We start from the raw sequence: 16,707 nt of genomic DNA on the forward strand, positions 1-16,707 counted from the left end.
ACCCCGCCCCCACACCGAAGGGGGCGAGGCCATGCTGTGCTGCTTTAGAGAAGAGGAAGAGAAAACTAGAGGTGCACGTATGCACGTAATCCAACTAGAGACCTGCACTATCGCGGGACCTAACGCAGCAGCGCGACAACACTTGACGGGCGAGTGCGGGTGGGTAGAAACTCGTGTGCGGGATGCAGGAGAATAAGGGTGTATCACACTAGGCGTTTTGAACCGTGCCCGAGCGTGTCTGATCCCCAAAGCCCGGTTCGTTTGAGTAGTGTGATCGCTCCGTGCCACGGTTCATTTAGCCAGCTCTGGCTTGGTTGGAAGAGGAGGGCCAGAGCGCGGTTCACTTGGGCTCAGGCGCAGTATGCATGTAGTGTGAGCGGAGCGCGGAACTTCTGATACGTGCAGCATGATTGTGTGAACATTTCTGAGCGGCAAAAGTGATAGATCTGTAAACCAATATGTTGTGAGAGGGCCGTGTGTGTTACCGTGTTCCAAATGACTCAAAATAATAAACCACAAAGTTAACAAAACGATGCACTCCACTGTGCTGAGCGAGAGCGCTTCTCTGCTGCCTTCACGTGCTATAGGAAACTTCCCAGTTCCCACCTGTTAACTTGCCTAGCCCTAATACTGAGACATTCTTAAAGCTGCAGTACATACGTTTTGCCTCTTTGTTGCCATCTGTTTGAAAACCTGGAATTGCAGCTGTGCGCGGAATTATCTTCCTTGCGTGGGTTGTGCGGCGGCACGGCTCCAGCGCGGATGAATGTAATGTTTTGAGGAGTATGTGTGGCAGTCAGTCACCGCACCGGTGTGGATATTGTACTTTGCACTCACAGATTCTAGCCTATGTCTTAGAATATAAGACTCAAATAAGCATTTTCACTGGATATTGTCATCTGAACAAGTAACAAGTCTGCCACGTTTGTTCTGACCAACTGAGGAAAAAAGCATTACAATAAATTGTGCTACCAATGGTGATTTAATCTAAATTAAATTTAATCTCATATCACATCAAACCATGCAAATTATTATTATTGTTATACTTTATTCTCAAATTGTTAAGGTTAACAACATCAGCATTGCGTGACTATGAGTAAAGTGTGTATAAGCAAGTAGATTTCAATTTCTGTACAGTCTAATCTCGTCATACCACTCGAATTTCCTATTAAGAAATTCTTTTAACCCAAAAAGCAAATTATGCTCCCTTAGAACTGGTTGTCTTTAAAATACAAATCTTGTGTAATCCCAGGCTATCTGTGATCAGAAGCACATTTAAAACTTAATTTCATTTCATTCATATGTGTTTCATAAACACAATCCTTTCTGAATTACAATACGCCATCAAAATGATACATTTAATTATTCCAGCTGCTGTGAGAAAAGGCTATAAATGATCGGCCACCTGCAGGATCCTCAAATGTGATAGCCTAGTAGCCGGAGCAACTTCTTTATGTTTACAGAAGTGAAGTTATGAAGCAGCTGCATGCTCGAATTTCCCACGAAAACCTACCCGTACCACTCAAATTAGAAAACATTATTATAAGCTGACCGTTGTGAATCGGGCTAAAGTAAGGCAATAGTTTCGAACACTGGCTGGTTATGTACTTGCTCAAATATTGATTTCGGATCATTTTTAACCAAAAAAAAAGTTACGGACTGCAGCTTTTTAATTTTTTTTAAATTTAATAAATTTTTATATTTTAAGTAAGTCATGCAGGTTTGGAACATCATGAAGGTGAGTAAATGAAGCAATAACTTTCATTTTTGGGTGAACTATCCCTTTAAGGATGAAAAACGAGCAGTTCTATATGATGGTTCACTTACTGTCCAGTATGTTCTAGTTCTCCGTACAGCCATCCATCCCGCTCCTCTTGGATAAGCAGTGTTATGATGTCTCCATCATCAAAGCTCAGCAGGGTCTCATTATTCCCTGCTGTATGGGGGAAGATTGTTTGCACCCTGGTCTTCTTCACCACATCCATGCCACTAGACACAGACGTAGACCTAGACAATCCGTTTCCGTCTAGGCTGTCTTGATCTGTAGATTTCAAAGCAAGCGCAATTTATGTGACATTAATGAAAGATATTTCGTGGCAGTAATCAGCTATAGTAGTAATCACAGCAACATTTCAAGGAGTACCTCATCAACACAAAAGCCCCGTTTCCACCGCAGGAACTTTCCCCAAGAACTAGGGACTTTGGGCTGGTACTCGGTATGTTTCCACCGCAGGAACCAGGATGTAAATAAAGTTCCAGGTCAAAATTTGCCCCTCAGAAAGTCCCTGCTCACGAGGTAGTACTTTTTCAAAGGTCTGGATCTTTCGGGGGCGGGACTTGGGCGCTGAACATGCTGATTGGTTGAGTTCACGCAGCATTGTGATTTCAACCACCATATATTCGCATATTTTTTTTTAAATATTACTGTTATTGTGTCATGAAATGTAGTTTTAAAAGTATTTCAGGCGAGAATGTAGTTGTTTAAAACTCAAATCTGTGGTTTATTTATAAAGACAGCGCCTATTTGAAAATGTGCTTCGCCGATTTCGGAGACGTGAGCTCCACGCGATCACCTGGCACTCAGCGCTCATGTTTCCCGACAAGAGCAGCCTCAACTCGGCTAGTCCTTCTGACATTTGCCGCTGGCTCTGATGTCTCCATAGTGGTTAAACATAAGATATAATTTGTTTTGGGTAAATCTAACAGGTAATCTTTGGTGTTTATTCTGTTAATCTATTAATATGTTAAAATTAAAATGAAAAGAGGCAATATAATATTTTGTTTTATTGTAATGTAGGCTACGTCCCTGAATTACATTTCTGCGGCTATTAATATGTTTAAATGAAAACGAAAAGAAGCAGTGGTGTTTGATATCATATTTCTTCTTGTTGTAAATACAGTGAGGAAAATTGCAGTAGCCAAGGCGAGCTGACTGACGTTATCAAGTACGTTGCTGTTTGCAGAATTACCGGACTTGCGTCATCCCATCCGCGGGAGTTCACACTCCCGAGTCGAACTCGCGAACTCCGAACTACAGAGGATGCAAGGCCGAAATTTGCATACTTGGTATTGAGAAACGCATGCAGACCTACGTCACCAGACTATTTGCCTAATCTTCTCGGTACTTTAGACCGCGATGGAAACGCAGACAGCAGCAGGTCTGGGGGGAAAAAAAGTTCCTGGGACAAATTGTTCCAGGTAATTTCAGTGGAAAAGCGGCTAAAGAGTAGCACACTTGATTGTTGAGAGCAGAAGAAATTAAGTCTGATTAGATCAAAGTGTGAAGGAGCCATCAGCTTGCCTGAGTACTGCTCTGATGAGATGGGGTTTTTGGGAACGTCCTGGGAGAACATGCTGGCCAGTGGGCTTGTGTGGGCTTTGAGTGATGGGGCCGGTGGTGGAACAATAGAACCGGAATTAGTCTGAATAGAAAAAAAATGCAACAACACAGAGATCTTAAAGTCAGTGTGCCTTTTTTCAACACAAAGTGAACAAAACTAAATAATTTGATGTTCTGGTTAAACAAGTGAATTTCACGTGGCTCTCAAACAAAAAAATGTGCATTTACACATACTCATATGTTAATGGTGATACATTCTCTTCGGTGTAAGACTAACCCTGTCACTGTGCTTCAACGTAGGTGAGGACTCTGGTATGACTGACATTGGAGTCCGCAGACCCTCAATCATGGATATCACGGTGTCGGGCACCCTGGTGGCATCGGTACACTTATCTTGCCAGCTGGGCAGTTTGACGGTCAGCATTTCCTTGGTCTGTGGGGGAAAGTGCAAAAACAGTTCAAAGGAAGAAAGGCAAAACAAGGTGCACTACCATTCAAAATTTTACATTTTTCAAAATATCTTTAAAATATTTTAACATTTTAAATGTTTTATATATTAAAACAGTTATTTTCAATTGTAATATTTCCCAATATTACCATTTTTACTGTATTTCTGACCAAATAAATGCAGCCATGGTGAGCATAAGAGACTTTTCAAATACATTCAAAAATCTTATCAACTCCATACTGTTCAACAGTATTGTACATGCACCACTACTTCTGATTTCTTGTAGATCCCAAGTCTGACTGCATTAATTGGAACATCAGTGAGTTTAATATTTATTGAATAAGAAAGCTGAATATTTTCAGTGGGTCACCTTGTCGTGGAAGGCTGTTAGCTGATAGGTGAAGGCACAGTGTTTGTCCACTAGGAAGCAGAACCTCCTTTTCTCTTCCAGCAGAGCTTCCTTAAATCCTTCTGCAATAAACCTCTGTATGTCTGTCTGCCGGGATGAGATGGTCTCCATACACTAAAGATGATAATGATCATAGGATATGGCATCACATGACACTCTCATAGTTTCAGCTAAAAAGGGACAGATTTATTCTTGATTTCTTGCTTAAAATACACCTTTCTGGGACAGACCTTATTGAGAAACACAAACAAAATATCACATTTAACAAAATGAGACATATCAACATATTTAATTCCACAAAGTCATATCACCTTATGCTAATGCAGTAATTTTCTCGTGAGTAAGTCTGTTCCAGACTGAGGATTCATTGCTTTTATAGAACAGAGTTGTTACCTAGCAGACCTGTGAAAATGACACGAGAAACAGAGCTCTGTTCTTCTTCACAGGATTCCCCTCGCTATTATAGTTCTGTGCAAGTTGTCATAGTGACCGTGAACATTGCTTGTTTCCTTGGAGTTGGTTTCTGAATTTTTTTTATTTGCAGATCATGCCTGGACAAGAAAGACCTACACAAGTATTTTCTCTCAGTGGCTTTTATGACAGCAGTGCATTACGAACATATGATATGACTTCATGGCTATATGAAGTTTTTATTTGGTGGATTTTGTCAGGGACATGACCTGGCACGTCTTTGGATGATATTTCAGCCCATTTCATAAACCCAAAATATAGATAATTACATGAGGGGAAACAAGTTTTCATATATGCACTTCATTTGCCCTCCACCCAAAATGTTTTTGCGCTTTTGTGCCTTAATTTTACATAGGACAGTAAAAGGACAGACAGAAAATCGTGGAAAAAGAGAGAGGGCAACTGGACTGGGAAAGCACCTCAATCCGGTGCTCAAACTCAGTTTGCCTGAATAAAGAAACCACACCATATGTCAGAGCACTTGCCCACATGGCTATGGCTTCGATCCAAAATGATTATTTTAAGTTTGATACTGTGTTTACAAGGGCAATTTTAAGTTCATTTCAGACTCATTGTGATTTGCAAAGCAAACACAAATCACACAAAGCATTTTATTGTGAATGTTTGGTTCAGTGAAAAGAATTTACACAATTGTGGGTGATGCTTTGTTAAACTAAGCATCTAAGACTCAGTTCAATTTTCTTTCAGACATCTGTCTCAAAACAAGACTGAAAGGCAAAATATTATTACACGATTTATAATGTCAGCGTTTATGTTGTAGCTTCAATATCAAGTGACTACAAAAATGTTTGAAGTTACAAATACTCATGAATCTCATGTCCTAAAATTGTTCTCCAATAGTATTGCCTGCTACAGTTCTGCTCATAGATTAAAATATTCCTTGAAGATGTTTATTTCATAAAAATTGCATTTTGTATTTTTAGAACTGCTCTCATGACGCTACTTAACATATTTATACACTACCTTTCAAACGTTTGGGGTCAGTAAGATTTGTTTTTTTTTATGTTTTTGAAAGTATTCTCTTATGCTCTCCAAGGCTGAATTTACGTGACCAGAAATACAGTAAAAATAGTACTATTGTGAAACGCTAATTTAATCTATTTAAAATGTAAGAGGTCATTACTATAAAAACATCCTGTAAGTTTCAGAACTCAAAACTTCCTCGTTGGTCCAAAAACAGCTTTTATTGAAACCAAGCTGCCAAAATGGCTTGTTTCGGATTTTGTCTCAATATGACATAATAGTGTGATGACTCTGAGAGACTGCCCCTGCAGAATTAGATCAACATTTCACTGTGGAGTCTTTGGTAATGTTTTTGAAAGTATTCTCTTATGCTCTCCAAGGCTGAATTTACGGGACCAGAAATACAGTAAAAATAGTACTATTGTGAAATGCTAATTTAATCCATTTAAAATGTAAGAGGTCATTACTATAAAAACATCCTGTACGTTTCAGAACTCAAAACTTCCTCATTGGTCCAAAAACAGCTTTTATTGAAACCAAGCTGCCAAAATGGCTTGTTTCGGATTTTGTCTCAATATGACGTAATAGTGTGATGAAAGACTGCCCCTGCAGAATTAGATCAACATTTCACTGTGGAGTCTTTGGTAAATCAGTCACAATTTGGCGAAGGCTTTAGTTTGCAAACAGACTTTTACGGGTAAATATGGACCTGACAGTAATGCCCCAACATGCAAGTAACTGTTAATTCTAATACCTAATCTGTGATTTCTGATATGTAATGATTCATGTACAGTACAGTTGAGGCAGTTCTGTCTCAAAATCATTTATTGCTGTTTATGATTGAGTAAATCAAGCCAGTGACACTGTCTACACAGCACATCTCTTATTTACATAATGTTTGCACTGTTATTTATGATAAAAGTATTCGTGAGAGTGGAAAAACTACAGTGACATCACTGCAATTGTGCACTCAACAGACATGTCTGTCATTGGCTACAATTCTCCATCCGTGCGACTGGAGCAGATCTAAATATAACGCTATAATCAACACTTTTCACTGTAGGTTAATCTCAACAGCTGTAACTGTAAAAACAGTAAACATTTTCAAAAGTTCCACATGTAATACTTATTTCATATTCAAAGATATTACCAACTCATAGCAGTGGGCGTTTACATGAAGTTTTCAAAAAGACATGCCCCTTTAAATAGAGCTTTAAATAAGAGGGCTAAAATCAGGGTAGAATGTGGCCTTTTATTTCCAAATTACAACAGTTTTTGATGTAAAAATCAAAACATTTCTTATTATTATCAATGTTGAAAAAACGACAAGCGTTTATTTGAAATATATATTTTTTTATAACAATGTCATAAAAGTGTCTTTACTGTCACTTTAAACCAATTTATTGCATCCATTGATAAAAGTATTAATACATTTTTTTTTAATCTTACTGACCCCAGACTTTTGAACGGTAGTGTATAGATTACATACAGAAAACAAAATAATAACAATAAATAATCATTATAATTCTGAATTTAAGGAAATTACCCTGTTCAAAAATCACAAAAGGCTCCAAGATGTTACTGATGCTTGAGAAGGCAACGCATTACATGAAGAACTAAGGGTATTAAAACAATACAGAATTATCCAGGAACATACAGAATACCTATTATTATCTACAGCTTCTTCTGGAGTTGGAGAGGAATATGAGAAAAAAAAGTGATGCATCAATATCTTAAACCATATGGCATACTTACAGACTCCTCCAGCTCCAGTTGGACTTTCTTATGCACTTCTGAAATCTCCATTAACACCACTCCTGAGGAGGAAAAAAAACATTATTGCTACATTACTGATAATTATACATAGTTTTTTTTTTCTTTTCTAGTTTTGTTTCCATCTCAACTGGACAAACGGTTCAAAGTTGCCTTCAGACTCAGAGAGGTATCAAGTTGTACTTTGGACTTGAACTTTTCTGTACATGTGTTCCCATTATGACTACACCTTTACCATGCATTTCTCCTACTCTGTATGATATGATCAGTGTCATTTCATCTAGCTGGGGCTCCAATAGTGCTGCTCATAAAAAGAAACTTTTCAGTAAACAAGCAGAGGTGAGCTGTAGCATTATCACTCATCTAGCAGTTATAATAGCATCATTAGCATGGCAAGGTCAGCAGAGTGAGTCAGTAAATGCCATATTTGTACTGAGAGTGTCAGCACCTGCTCTGTGTTTTCCCAACCGCAGAGATGTTGCTAAAAAGTGCACAACCTTACAAAGGTTACAGCGCATCCCTTCCAAAGGATTATGGAAAGCCTAAATGGATTATCAGGAGTGCCTACAAATGCAGAAGATCAGTATCAGTAAAATCAACTTCTGATTGTATAAAAGCCACAAAAAAAAAAACTGTAATGCAAATGAAATTTTACTTAATGCACATTCATGTTCAAACTTGCACAAAATTCATCAATGCACATTATTCCTTTTTACTCCGCCTCATGAATCTCTTTGCCACCCTTGCTTTTTCCCTGATCCAATCAGTTTCCTATCTTACAATCTTCCACCTTGAATAATATACCGTTTCACAAATATGTCCGATTACAGAAAAAAATGGGATGTGAATGATGTTTATTTCAGATCATTTATAATAGTCAGTTGGTTACAATGAATAACTGGAAATCAAACAGTAGCCTACTGAAAAGTCATAGTTTTGTTGCATGTGTTGTGTTCTTTATGATTTCTGCATATAGGCCAGTTTGAAATGCCCTTACTTTTGAAACACAGCATTTAATGAAAGAAATATCAATGTGCAAATATGCCAGCCATGCTACACCCTGCCAGTTTGTGTGCCATATTATGTCTTGTTTGTATTATCTTTGACTTAAAATATGTGAGAGTGCCATCAGAGAGACTCTTTAATTCAGTACTACCAGTACTACTAAAATAGCACACTAAAAACATTACAAACATGACTGCAGTTTGCGCTTTTTCACCATTGACACACTAAACTGTCAGAATATTGAATGGGCTTAAGAACTGATTTATTAAAAACACCAGGTGTTCTTATACAACCCCTTTTTTGTGTAATCAACACACTTAAGCAGTTTGACGCCATGAATTCCTATGACAAGGAAGAGGGTTTCCTGGACATGACAGGCAATGCTTTTTTAATGGCAAGTTAAAATTACACAAGAGCGCCTGAGACATGATTTCTGACAATAAATCCATGCTACAACAACAACAACTGAAATTACTGTTCCCAACTATTCCCATGATGTGTCATTCAAGTACGCCTGCATTTATTTGGATAATATAAAAGTACAGCGCACTGTCAATAAAATGTGTTTTTTAAAGTATAATTAGAACGCCTCAGGTATAAATGAACAGGCTTGGGGATTTGCATGTCACTGTGATCTGTGAACTACACACTACACACTACACCAGTGGTTTTCGAACCTCTCCATGAATTACCCCCAGCACTGCACATTTTGCATGTCTCCCTATATCTGACACACCCACTTCAGGTCTTGCAGTCTCCACTAATGAGCTGATGAGTTGAATCAGGTGTGATAGATGAGGGAGTCATACAAAAAAATGCAGGGCTGGGGGTACTCCAGGACAGGTTTGAGAACCACTGCACTACACTAATGCATGAGAAATCTCCTGTACTAACGCAGACACCTCAGAGGGGAAAATTTTTTTTAAGAAAACATTTGCAGACTGAAAACATTTTGATAAGAAATATGTACAACCTCAAATGCAGGAAATGCTAGTGTTAATGCCAACATGAATTGCTGGTTGCAATCCATTTTACTTTCATAATGTGACACTTCAGATATTCAACGATTAAAAAAATAGTTACTGTTATGTTTTAGAATGGAGATAATGTAAATTTGCTAAAACAATGCCCAAATGGCTAATTGGTAATTAGTTAAAAGGTTAGTTCACCCAAAAATTTAAATTCTATCACATGGACTATTTTAGCTATGTCGTTACTACCTTTCTGGGCCATAAAACGTTTCACTTGCGTTGCTGTCTATGCAGGGTCAAACAGCTCTCTGATTTCATCAAATATATCTTAATTTTTGTTCTGAAGATGCCAGTTTTGGAACGACATGAGGGTGTATAATTAATGACAGAATTTTCATTTTTGGGTGAACTAACCCTTTACCTTTATCCAATAGCCTGCACAACCTAAGTGACATCAGCAGAAAAGGAAAGTTGTTTCATACTGGAAGAGCAAATAATAACATTTGCTTTAAGACTACAAGGGCAAGGATTTTTTTTCTATAGAACATATTTAAACAGGCTTGGATTACCCCACTAATTAAAAAACCCACTCTTAACCCAGCTCTTTTAGAGAACTACAGACCGGTATCCCTTCTTCCTGTCATTGCAAAAACAATGAGTGTGTTTAACCAAGTCTCTGACTCTGACCAGTCTAGTTTCAGAAGTGGACATTCAATCGAGACCTTCAATTGAAGCCTTAAGACTGGCAAGAGCGGTTTCCAAATCTTCAATACTTATCTTGCTGGATCTGTCCACTGCTTTTGACATGGTTAACCACCAGATCCTCCTGTCAACCCTCATGGCAAAGGGCATCTCAGGAACTGCACTCCAGTAAATCGAGTCTTACCTCTCAGATAGGACCTTAAAGGTATCTTGGAGGGGTGAGGTGTCCAAGTCGCAACATCTATCTACTGGGGTGCCTCAGGGCTCAGTTCTTGGACCACATCTCTTCTCTGTCTACATGGCATCACTAGGTTCTGTCATTCAGAAACATGGCTTTTCATATCACTGCTACGCTGATGACACTCAACTCCATCTCTCATTCCATCCTGATCCTGATCTCAGCATGTCTAACAGACATTTCTTGCTGAATGAATGAGCAACACCTTCACCTAAACCTGGCCAAGATAGAACTGCTTGTGGTTTCAACAAACCCATCACTTCATCACAATTTCACCATCCAGCTATACACATCAACCATAACTCCTTCAAAGACAGCCAGAAACTTTGGAGTTGTGATTGATGATCAGCTGAATTTCTCAGACCACACTGCTAAAACTGCCCGATCCTGCAGCAAATCTATCAAACCTCTACAACTAATCTAGAATGCGGCTGCAAGATTAGTCTTTAACAAGCCGACAAGAACTCATGTCACACCTCTGTTCATCAACTTGCACTGGCTACCAATAGCTGCTTGCATAAAATTCAAGGCATTGATGTTTGCCTACAAAACCACCACTGGTTCTGCACCCCTTTACCTAAATTCACTACTTCAGAATTATGTGCCCTATAGAAGCTTGCGTTCTGCAAGTGAACGGCACATTTCATCTCAAAGAGGCACAAAATCACTTTTACAGACTTTTACCTTAAATGTTCCCTCCTGGTGGAATGACCTGCCCAACTCAATCCAAGCAGCTGAGTCTTCAAGAAACTGGTAAAAACATCTCTTCCATCTTTATTTGACCCTCTAACTCTAGCATTATCTATTCTAATTCTAAGAAAAAAAACATCTAACACTTGCACTCTCTATTCTATTTCTATTCTTACTACTTGTCTTCTTTAAAAAGAGAGCCTGTGACACTACCATTCTCTATTCTATCTTTTCTTTTTATTTATTATATAAAATGACCCAATAACATTAGCATTCTTTATTTTTTTGACTTGTTTTATTTTTATTTTTAAAAAGACCCTCTAACACTAGCATTGCCTATTCTATCTACTTGTTTTTCTTTTTATTTATTTATTTATTTTTAAACATTGCTACGTGTACTGCATTAGGCTAACCGATACTTGTCACAGCACTTACATATTATTGCCCTTTTGTTTAGATTGCTTCTATTGTCCTCATTTGTAAGTCACTTTGGATAAAAGCGTCTGCTAAATGACTAAATGTAATATAAATGTAATAATATTTTGCTATATATTGCTGTTTGTGTATCATGAGATAATGTCTGTCACAAGCAATTCCACCATAAGATGTCAAACACTTGACATTAAAGGCACAATATGTAATTTTCGCCGCTAGAGGGCACGTATTCAAAATAAACAAAGCGACAAAGGCGTAGTTTGATGACGCCATGACTGAGTGTGGAATCGTGGGAGTTGACGTCTTCATCCCCAGAGCCGATGCAATCCGACGGGACTCGGGCAGAAATCATGTTCATGGATGAGCTAATAATTTACGTAGTAGAATCGAAACGAGGCCGCTGAACGAGTGTGACACACGGCTCGAAAGCAGCGGAGCTTTTATTATGCCACAGTCGACCGCTTCCACTCCTTCCGGTCGTGCGTATGGGGGGGAAAGCAGCGCTGTTTTATCATACTAGATACATTTGAAAGTTTTGTTATAATGCTACTCTGTGCGGTCGTCACCGGTCTATTAAAACGCACAACATATTAAAGTGTCTTTGGTGTTTCCATGTTTTCTACGTTGGAAATCGAGGGGTTATGACGTCATTGGCAGGCGACACAATGACACTATAGACACGGTCGGTCACTAGTTAAAATTGCTTATTTCTCTGGATTTAAACATTCTTCAAAACATTTGGGATAATGTAAGTACATAAGTCAGCAAAATTTATAACAATGTTCTAGTGGTTTTGGGATATTTTAATTAAAAAAAATCTTACATATTGTGCCTTTAAGGAACTTGTTTTGTTCAAATAAAAAACGTACACCTACATTTGAATGTTTGTGGTCTTAACTTTAGAAGAGCGTGTAAGCAAAGGAAAAAGGGTGGTGACTAAACTGAGCACTTCTTACATTCCAGTCATACATCTCCAACTGAATGTTTAAATTCACTTTAAGAACTCATTCATTATCTAGTACCATTTGATGAGATATGTGGCCCAGACATGCAGTCTGCAGTTCATATTAATTACTATTAAGTTCAAATTGTGTTAACCAACGTTTATTTGTAACTCTCCAGGAGCTTTCTTGCAGACGTGTTGATGTTGTCACAATTCTCATGTAATCAAGTCCTCATGTCAATCAAGTGTCACAAGCAATCATAAGCTATGTATTAAGCTTATAGATAAGCATAAGCTTATATATAGAACAGGTTGTCATAACACTCTTAGATATCATTATGAAAATTTACAGATAAGGTTGCACCAGCAATCACTACAGAATTAGAAAGGTACAGCATAAAATGATAATATGATGCATGGTCTTAAGTTATGACTGAACTATATTGTTGTGAATATCGATGACAAGCACTCTGAGTTTGCATGTTCCACTGGAACAGTTGAGTTACGATGCTTTTCTGAAGGGGATCTGAGGTGGAAAGGTTTGTCAACAAAGTCACTGTTTACTTGGTGTGTTTATTGGTGGTCTGTGCAAAACGTGAGAGAATCCACACTGTCTGGTGGTCATTTGAGCTGTCTGAAAGGGATTCCAGGAGGAACGGGAAACGATAAAGCAAGTGAAGCTCAGTAAATCACAAAAGATTTCATCAGGAAACATGGTGTTAGCTTTCACTGTTATGCTGATGACACTCAGCTCTATATTTCTTTGTGGCCCGACAAAACATACCAATTCGCAAAACTAACGGAATGCATAGCCGATATAAAAAAAATAGATGACTAGTAATTTCCTACTGCTAAATTCTGAAAAAACAGGTGTTAATTATCAGACAAAAACCTCTGCATGTAATAATCTAGAACAATGTCTAACACTTGATGGCTGTGCTGTCAATTCTTCAGCATCAGTTAGTAACCTAAGTGTGCTATTTGATACCAACCTTTCCTTTGAAAGTCATGTTTCTAGCATTTGTAAAACCGCATTTTTCCATCTTAAAAATATATCTAAATTATGACCCATGCTCTCAATGTCTAATGCAGAAACAATAATTAATGCATTCATGATTTCAAGGTTAGATTATTGTAATGATTTATTGGGTGGTTGTTCTGCATGCTTAATAAACAAACTCCAGCTGGTCCAAAATGCAGCAGCTAGAGTTCTTACTAAAACCAGGAAGTATGACCATATTAGCCCGTTTCTGTCAACTCTGCACTGGCTCCCTATTAAACATTGTATACATTTTAATATCGAATTACTTAAAAAGCCATGAATGGTTTAGCTCCTCAGTACTTGAGCGAGCTCTTATCGCATTATAGTCCTTCACATCTGCTGCAATCTCAAAACTCTGGCCATTTAAGAATACCTAGAATATCAAAATCAACTGCGAGTGGCAGATCCTTTTCCTATTTAACACCCAAACCCTAGAACAATCTACCTAATGTTGTACGGGAGGCAAACACACTCTGTCAGTTAAAATCTAGATTAAAGACCCATCTCTTTAACCTGGCATACACATAACACACAATAATTTTTCTATCATTCAAATCTGTTAAAGATTTGTTAGGCTGCATTAATTAGGTCAACGAGAACCAGGAACACTTCCCATAACACCCAATGTTTTTGTTACATCGTGAGAAGAATGACATCTACGCTAATATTAGTCGGTTTTATTCTTATTCCGAGGTCACCGTAGCCACCCAGATCCAGTCCGTAACCAGTCCAGATGGTGGATCAGCACCAAGAGATGACCTCTACATCCCTGAATGCCAGCGGAGACCATGTCAATTAGACAAGCCCTAGAGACAGATCCCCAGCGAAGACCACGTCGGCCATCGTCACAAGACCACGAGAACCAAATGAGTCCTTTGAATTAAATCACAACATGCTGGTTTCGTCTGGCCAGAGGAGAACTGGGCCCCCGACTGAGCCTGGTTTCTCCCAAGGTTTTTTTTCTACATTTGTCTTATTAATCTTTGTAATTTGCACAAAAAATGTATAATTATTCTTTGCCAGATCTGTGGTGGCAAGTATGAAAAGTTGCCATGAAACAGATGTCAGTTTATAAATCACAGTAAAGCTCTGTCATTATTTCCAGACGATATGAATCAAACTGATGCTGAGTCACAAAAATTCAACAAGAACCAAACCTGTCTGGGGCTTAAAGCAGATGCAAATGTGGATCTCTCTTTGAGAAAATGAGGAAATAACTGGCACAGGATATTCCGAGACATGTTGAGCGCAATGAATCATCTGCTAGGAAATGTTAAGCCACACTCTGAACAGAGCACATCTATATCAGCGAAGGCCATATTAGGACCTCTGGGCGACGGTTTAGAGAGTAATACTCACCCATCTCCCTAGAAACGGGCGATATGGCAGCATTTTCCCCAATCTTTGCGAGTGCATCGAAATATGCCTTTCCAGCAAAGGTCATTGCTGTAAGAGAGTAAATAACTCATATTGATTAACAGGAACTGGAAGCCAAACTACCTGTATTCCAGCAATTTTGAGAGAAATATTGCTTTTTTTTAATCAGAGTTTTAGGGTTTATTTGAGCTGTTTTGTGCAAAAATTTAGGATTATGTATATTTATTTTTTTGAAAATGAACTGATGTGTTTACCCGTCACTGCTTTGTCGTAGCTCTTCCCCAGGTTAACCAGATTCCGCAGACTTGGGTTAAACTGCTCCATCACATTCTGGAAGAGCAGGAAAGAAAGCTCATATTTCGAAGTTACAGGGAAAGCAGCTTACTGCCGCTGAATGAAACTGAAGAAACTTCAAAACTGACTCAAAATAATGTGCCCAAAAGATATTCTGTAAAATGCTTCAGGTTTTTTTTAATCAATACAATCAAGCCAGTGGTGTCCAATGTTGTTTTGGACCCCACCGGCTTTCTTTATACTGACAACACTTGAAACATTCTTCAAAATATCCTACCAGGTTTGGAAACCTGATGATGAGTAAATGATGATATTATTTACATTTTCAGGTGAACTGTCCCTGTTTCTACACTTTGAAAGGGCAACTTCTCCCCCATTCTAGGTAAATCCCATGTTTTTGTCCATGCAATAAAATACAACAGAGATTTCTAAAAATATCTCTACAGTAGCTAAAAATACATTTGTTTAATCATTGACTTGTAATTGTAATTATATTGCCTATGAGATCAAAGTCCTGCTTAAGTAAAGGGCCCTCTGGATCTCTAGTGACCTTACCCTTCTGTAATAAAATTCTGGGCAGTTCCTCTGCTAATTCCCAAGAACACACCCTTGGCAAAACAATGAACAGTCAGGTATGCAATAACAGAAACAGTCCAGCACAAACTGGTTTCTGAACTCAACCCAGAAACCCAACTGAAGCACTTTAAAATACACTCATACCTCTATTGCACAACTTATGCGCACCTTAATGACAAAACGTACGAGTGGCATAAAATAACACTTCGTTATTTAACAAACCAACACAGCTTTCACGGGGCTGTACGTACTGGGCATAACAACAGGTGGTCAATGCCAAATAACATACATATACATGTGGTTGTCTTAATAACAGCTAATCACTGACCAATAAGATAAACGCAGTTTAAACCGACGCTACCTTATATGTGCTCTCGGTGAGTTTGTTCACGTCCTCCGGGGTTCGAGACATTTTTGCAGGTATTCTCCAAAACGTCCTGGGTGACAATGTGTTTGTTTCAACTTCCCCCGTTCAAATCGTGGCTGTCTTTTCGTCCCACCTGTTAACGTGTTGGAAGCGACAGAGAACAGAGAACAACACGACACTGCACTGATGCACTAGAGGAGGATGAAACCTTTCCGCGCGACCTCATGCCACACGTGGAAAGGTGGGATCCGTGACGTCAGAGCTTTCTACGGTCAAACAGAAATGAAATCATTTTTATTTCATCGTTTTTCCCCTGCACTGTTCTTTTTGGTTACTGACTGTGGGTATGTTTCTAAAGTTTATATATACAGTAAAGGCTATATATACAGTATATATTTACTGATTCCAAATTACGTTCGAAAAATTGTAGTTAGTACCGTAATCGATTACATTACACAATATAATATGACTACTTTTAGGTTACTTTTAGATTACTTTTGACCTATCTCGTATATCACATTGATTTAAATAGGAAATTAATCAGTTATATATTCCATTCATTGTTATTAACTAAATGAAGTGCATTAAACATTACATTACGTCAAGGTTTCCCAATCTGGGGTTTGTGAAGGAACTACAGGG

General features: G+C 38.4%; 1 protein-coding gene across 1 annotated transcript in view; it reads right to left on the reverse strand.

Moving 5' to 3' along the window:
- The window catches only part of LOC107594199 (brain-specific angiogenesis inhibitor 1-associated protein 2-like protein 1), a 35,844-nt gene extending 19,514 nt beyond the window's left edge, over positions 1-16,330 (reverse strand). Inside the window, exons 1-8 of the mRNA XM_016284161.1 lie at positions 16,060-16,330; positions 15,083-15,158; positions 14,811-14,897; positions 7,408-7,469; positions 4,159-4,311; positions 3,618-3,773; positions 3,302-3,422; positions 1,828-2,041 (exon numbers count right to left, since the gene is read on the reverse strand). Of these exons, the coding sequence (XP_016139647.1) occupies positions 1,828-2,041; positions 3,302-3,422; positions 3,618-3,773; positions 4,159-4,311; positions 7,408-7,469; positions 14,811-14,897; positions 15,083-15,158; positions 16,060-16,110 (920 nt within the window). The 5' untranslated portion in view covers positions 16,111-16,330. The remainder of the gene's footprint in view (positions 1-1,827; positions 2,042-3,301; positions 3,423-3,617; positions 3,774-4,158; positions 4,312-7,407; positions 7,470-14,810; positions 14,898-15,082; positions 15,159-16,059) is intronic.
- Between the last annotated feature and the right edge of the window lie 377 nt (positions 16,331-16,707).

The sequence above is a fragment of the Sinocyclocheilus grahami genome, unplaced genomic scaffold, assembly GCF_001515645.1.
Source record: "Sinocyclocheilus grahami isolate Dianchi unplaced genomic scaffold, SAMN03320097.WGS_v1.1 scaffold180.1, whole genome shotgun sequence".
NCBI classification, from domain to species: domain Eukaryota; kingdom Metazoa; phylum Chordata; class Actinopteri; order Cypriniformes; family Cyprinidae; genus Sinocyclocheilus; species Sinocyclocheilus grahami.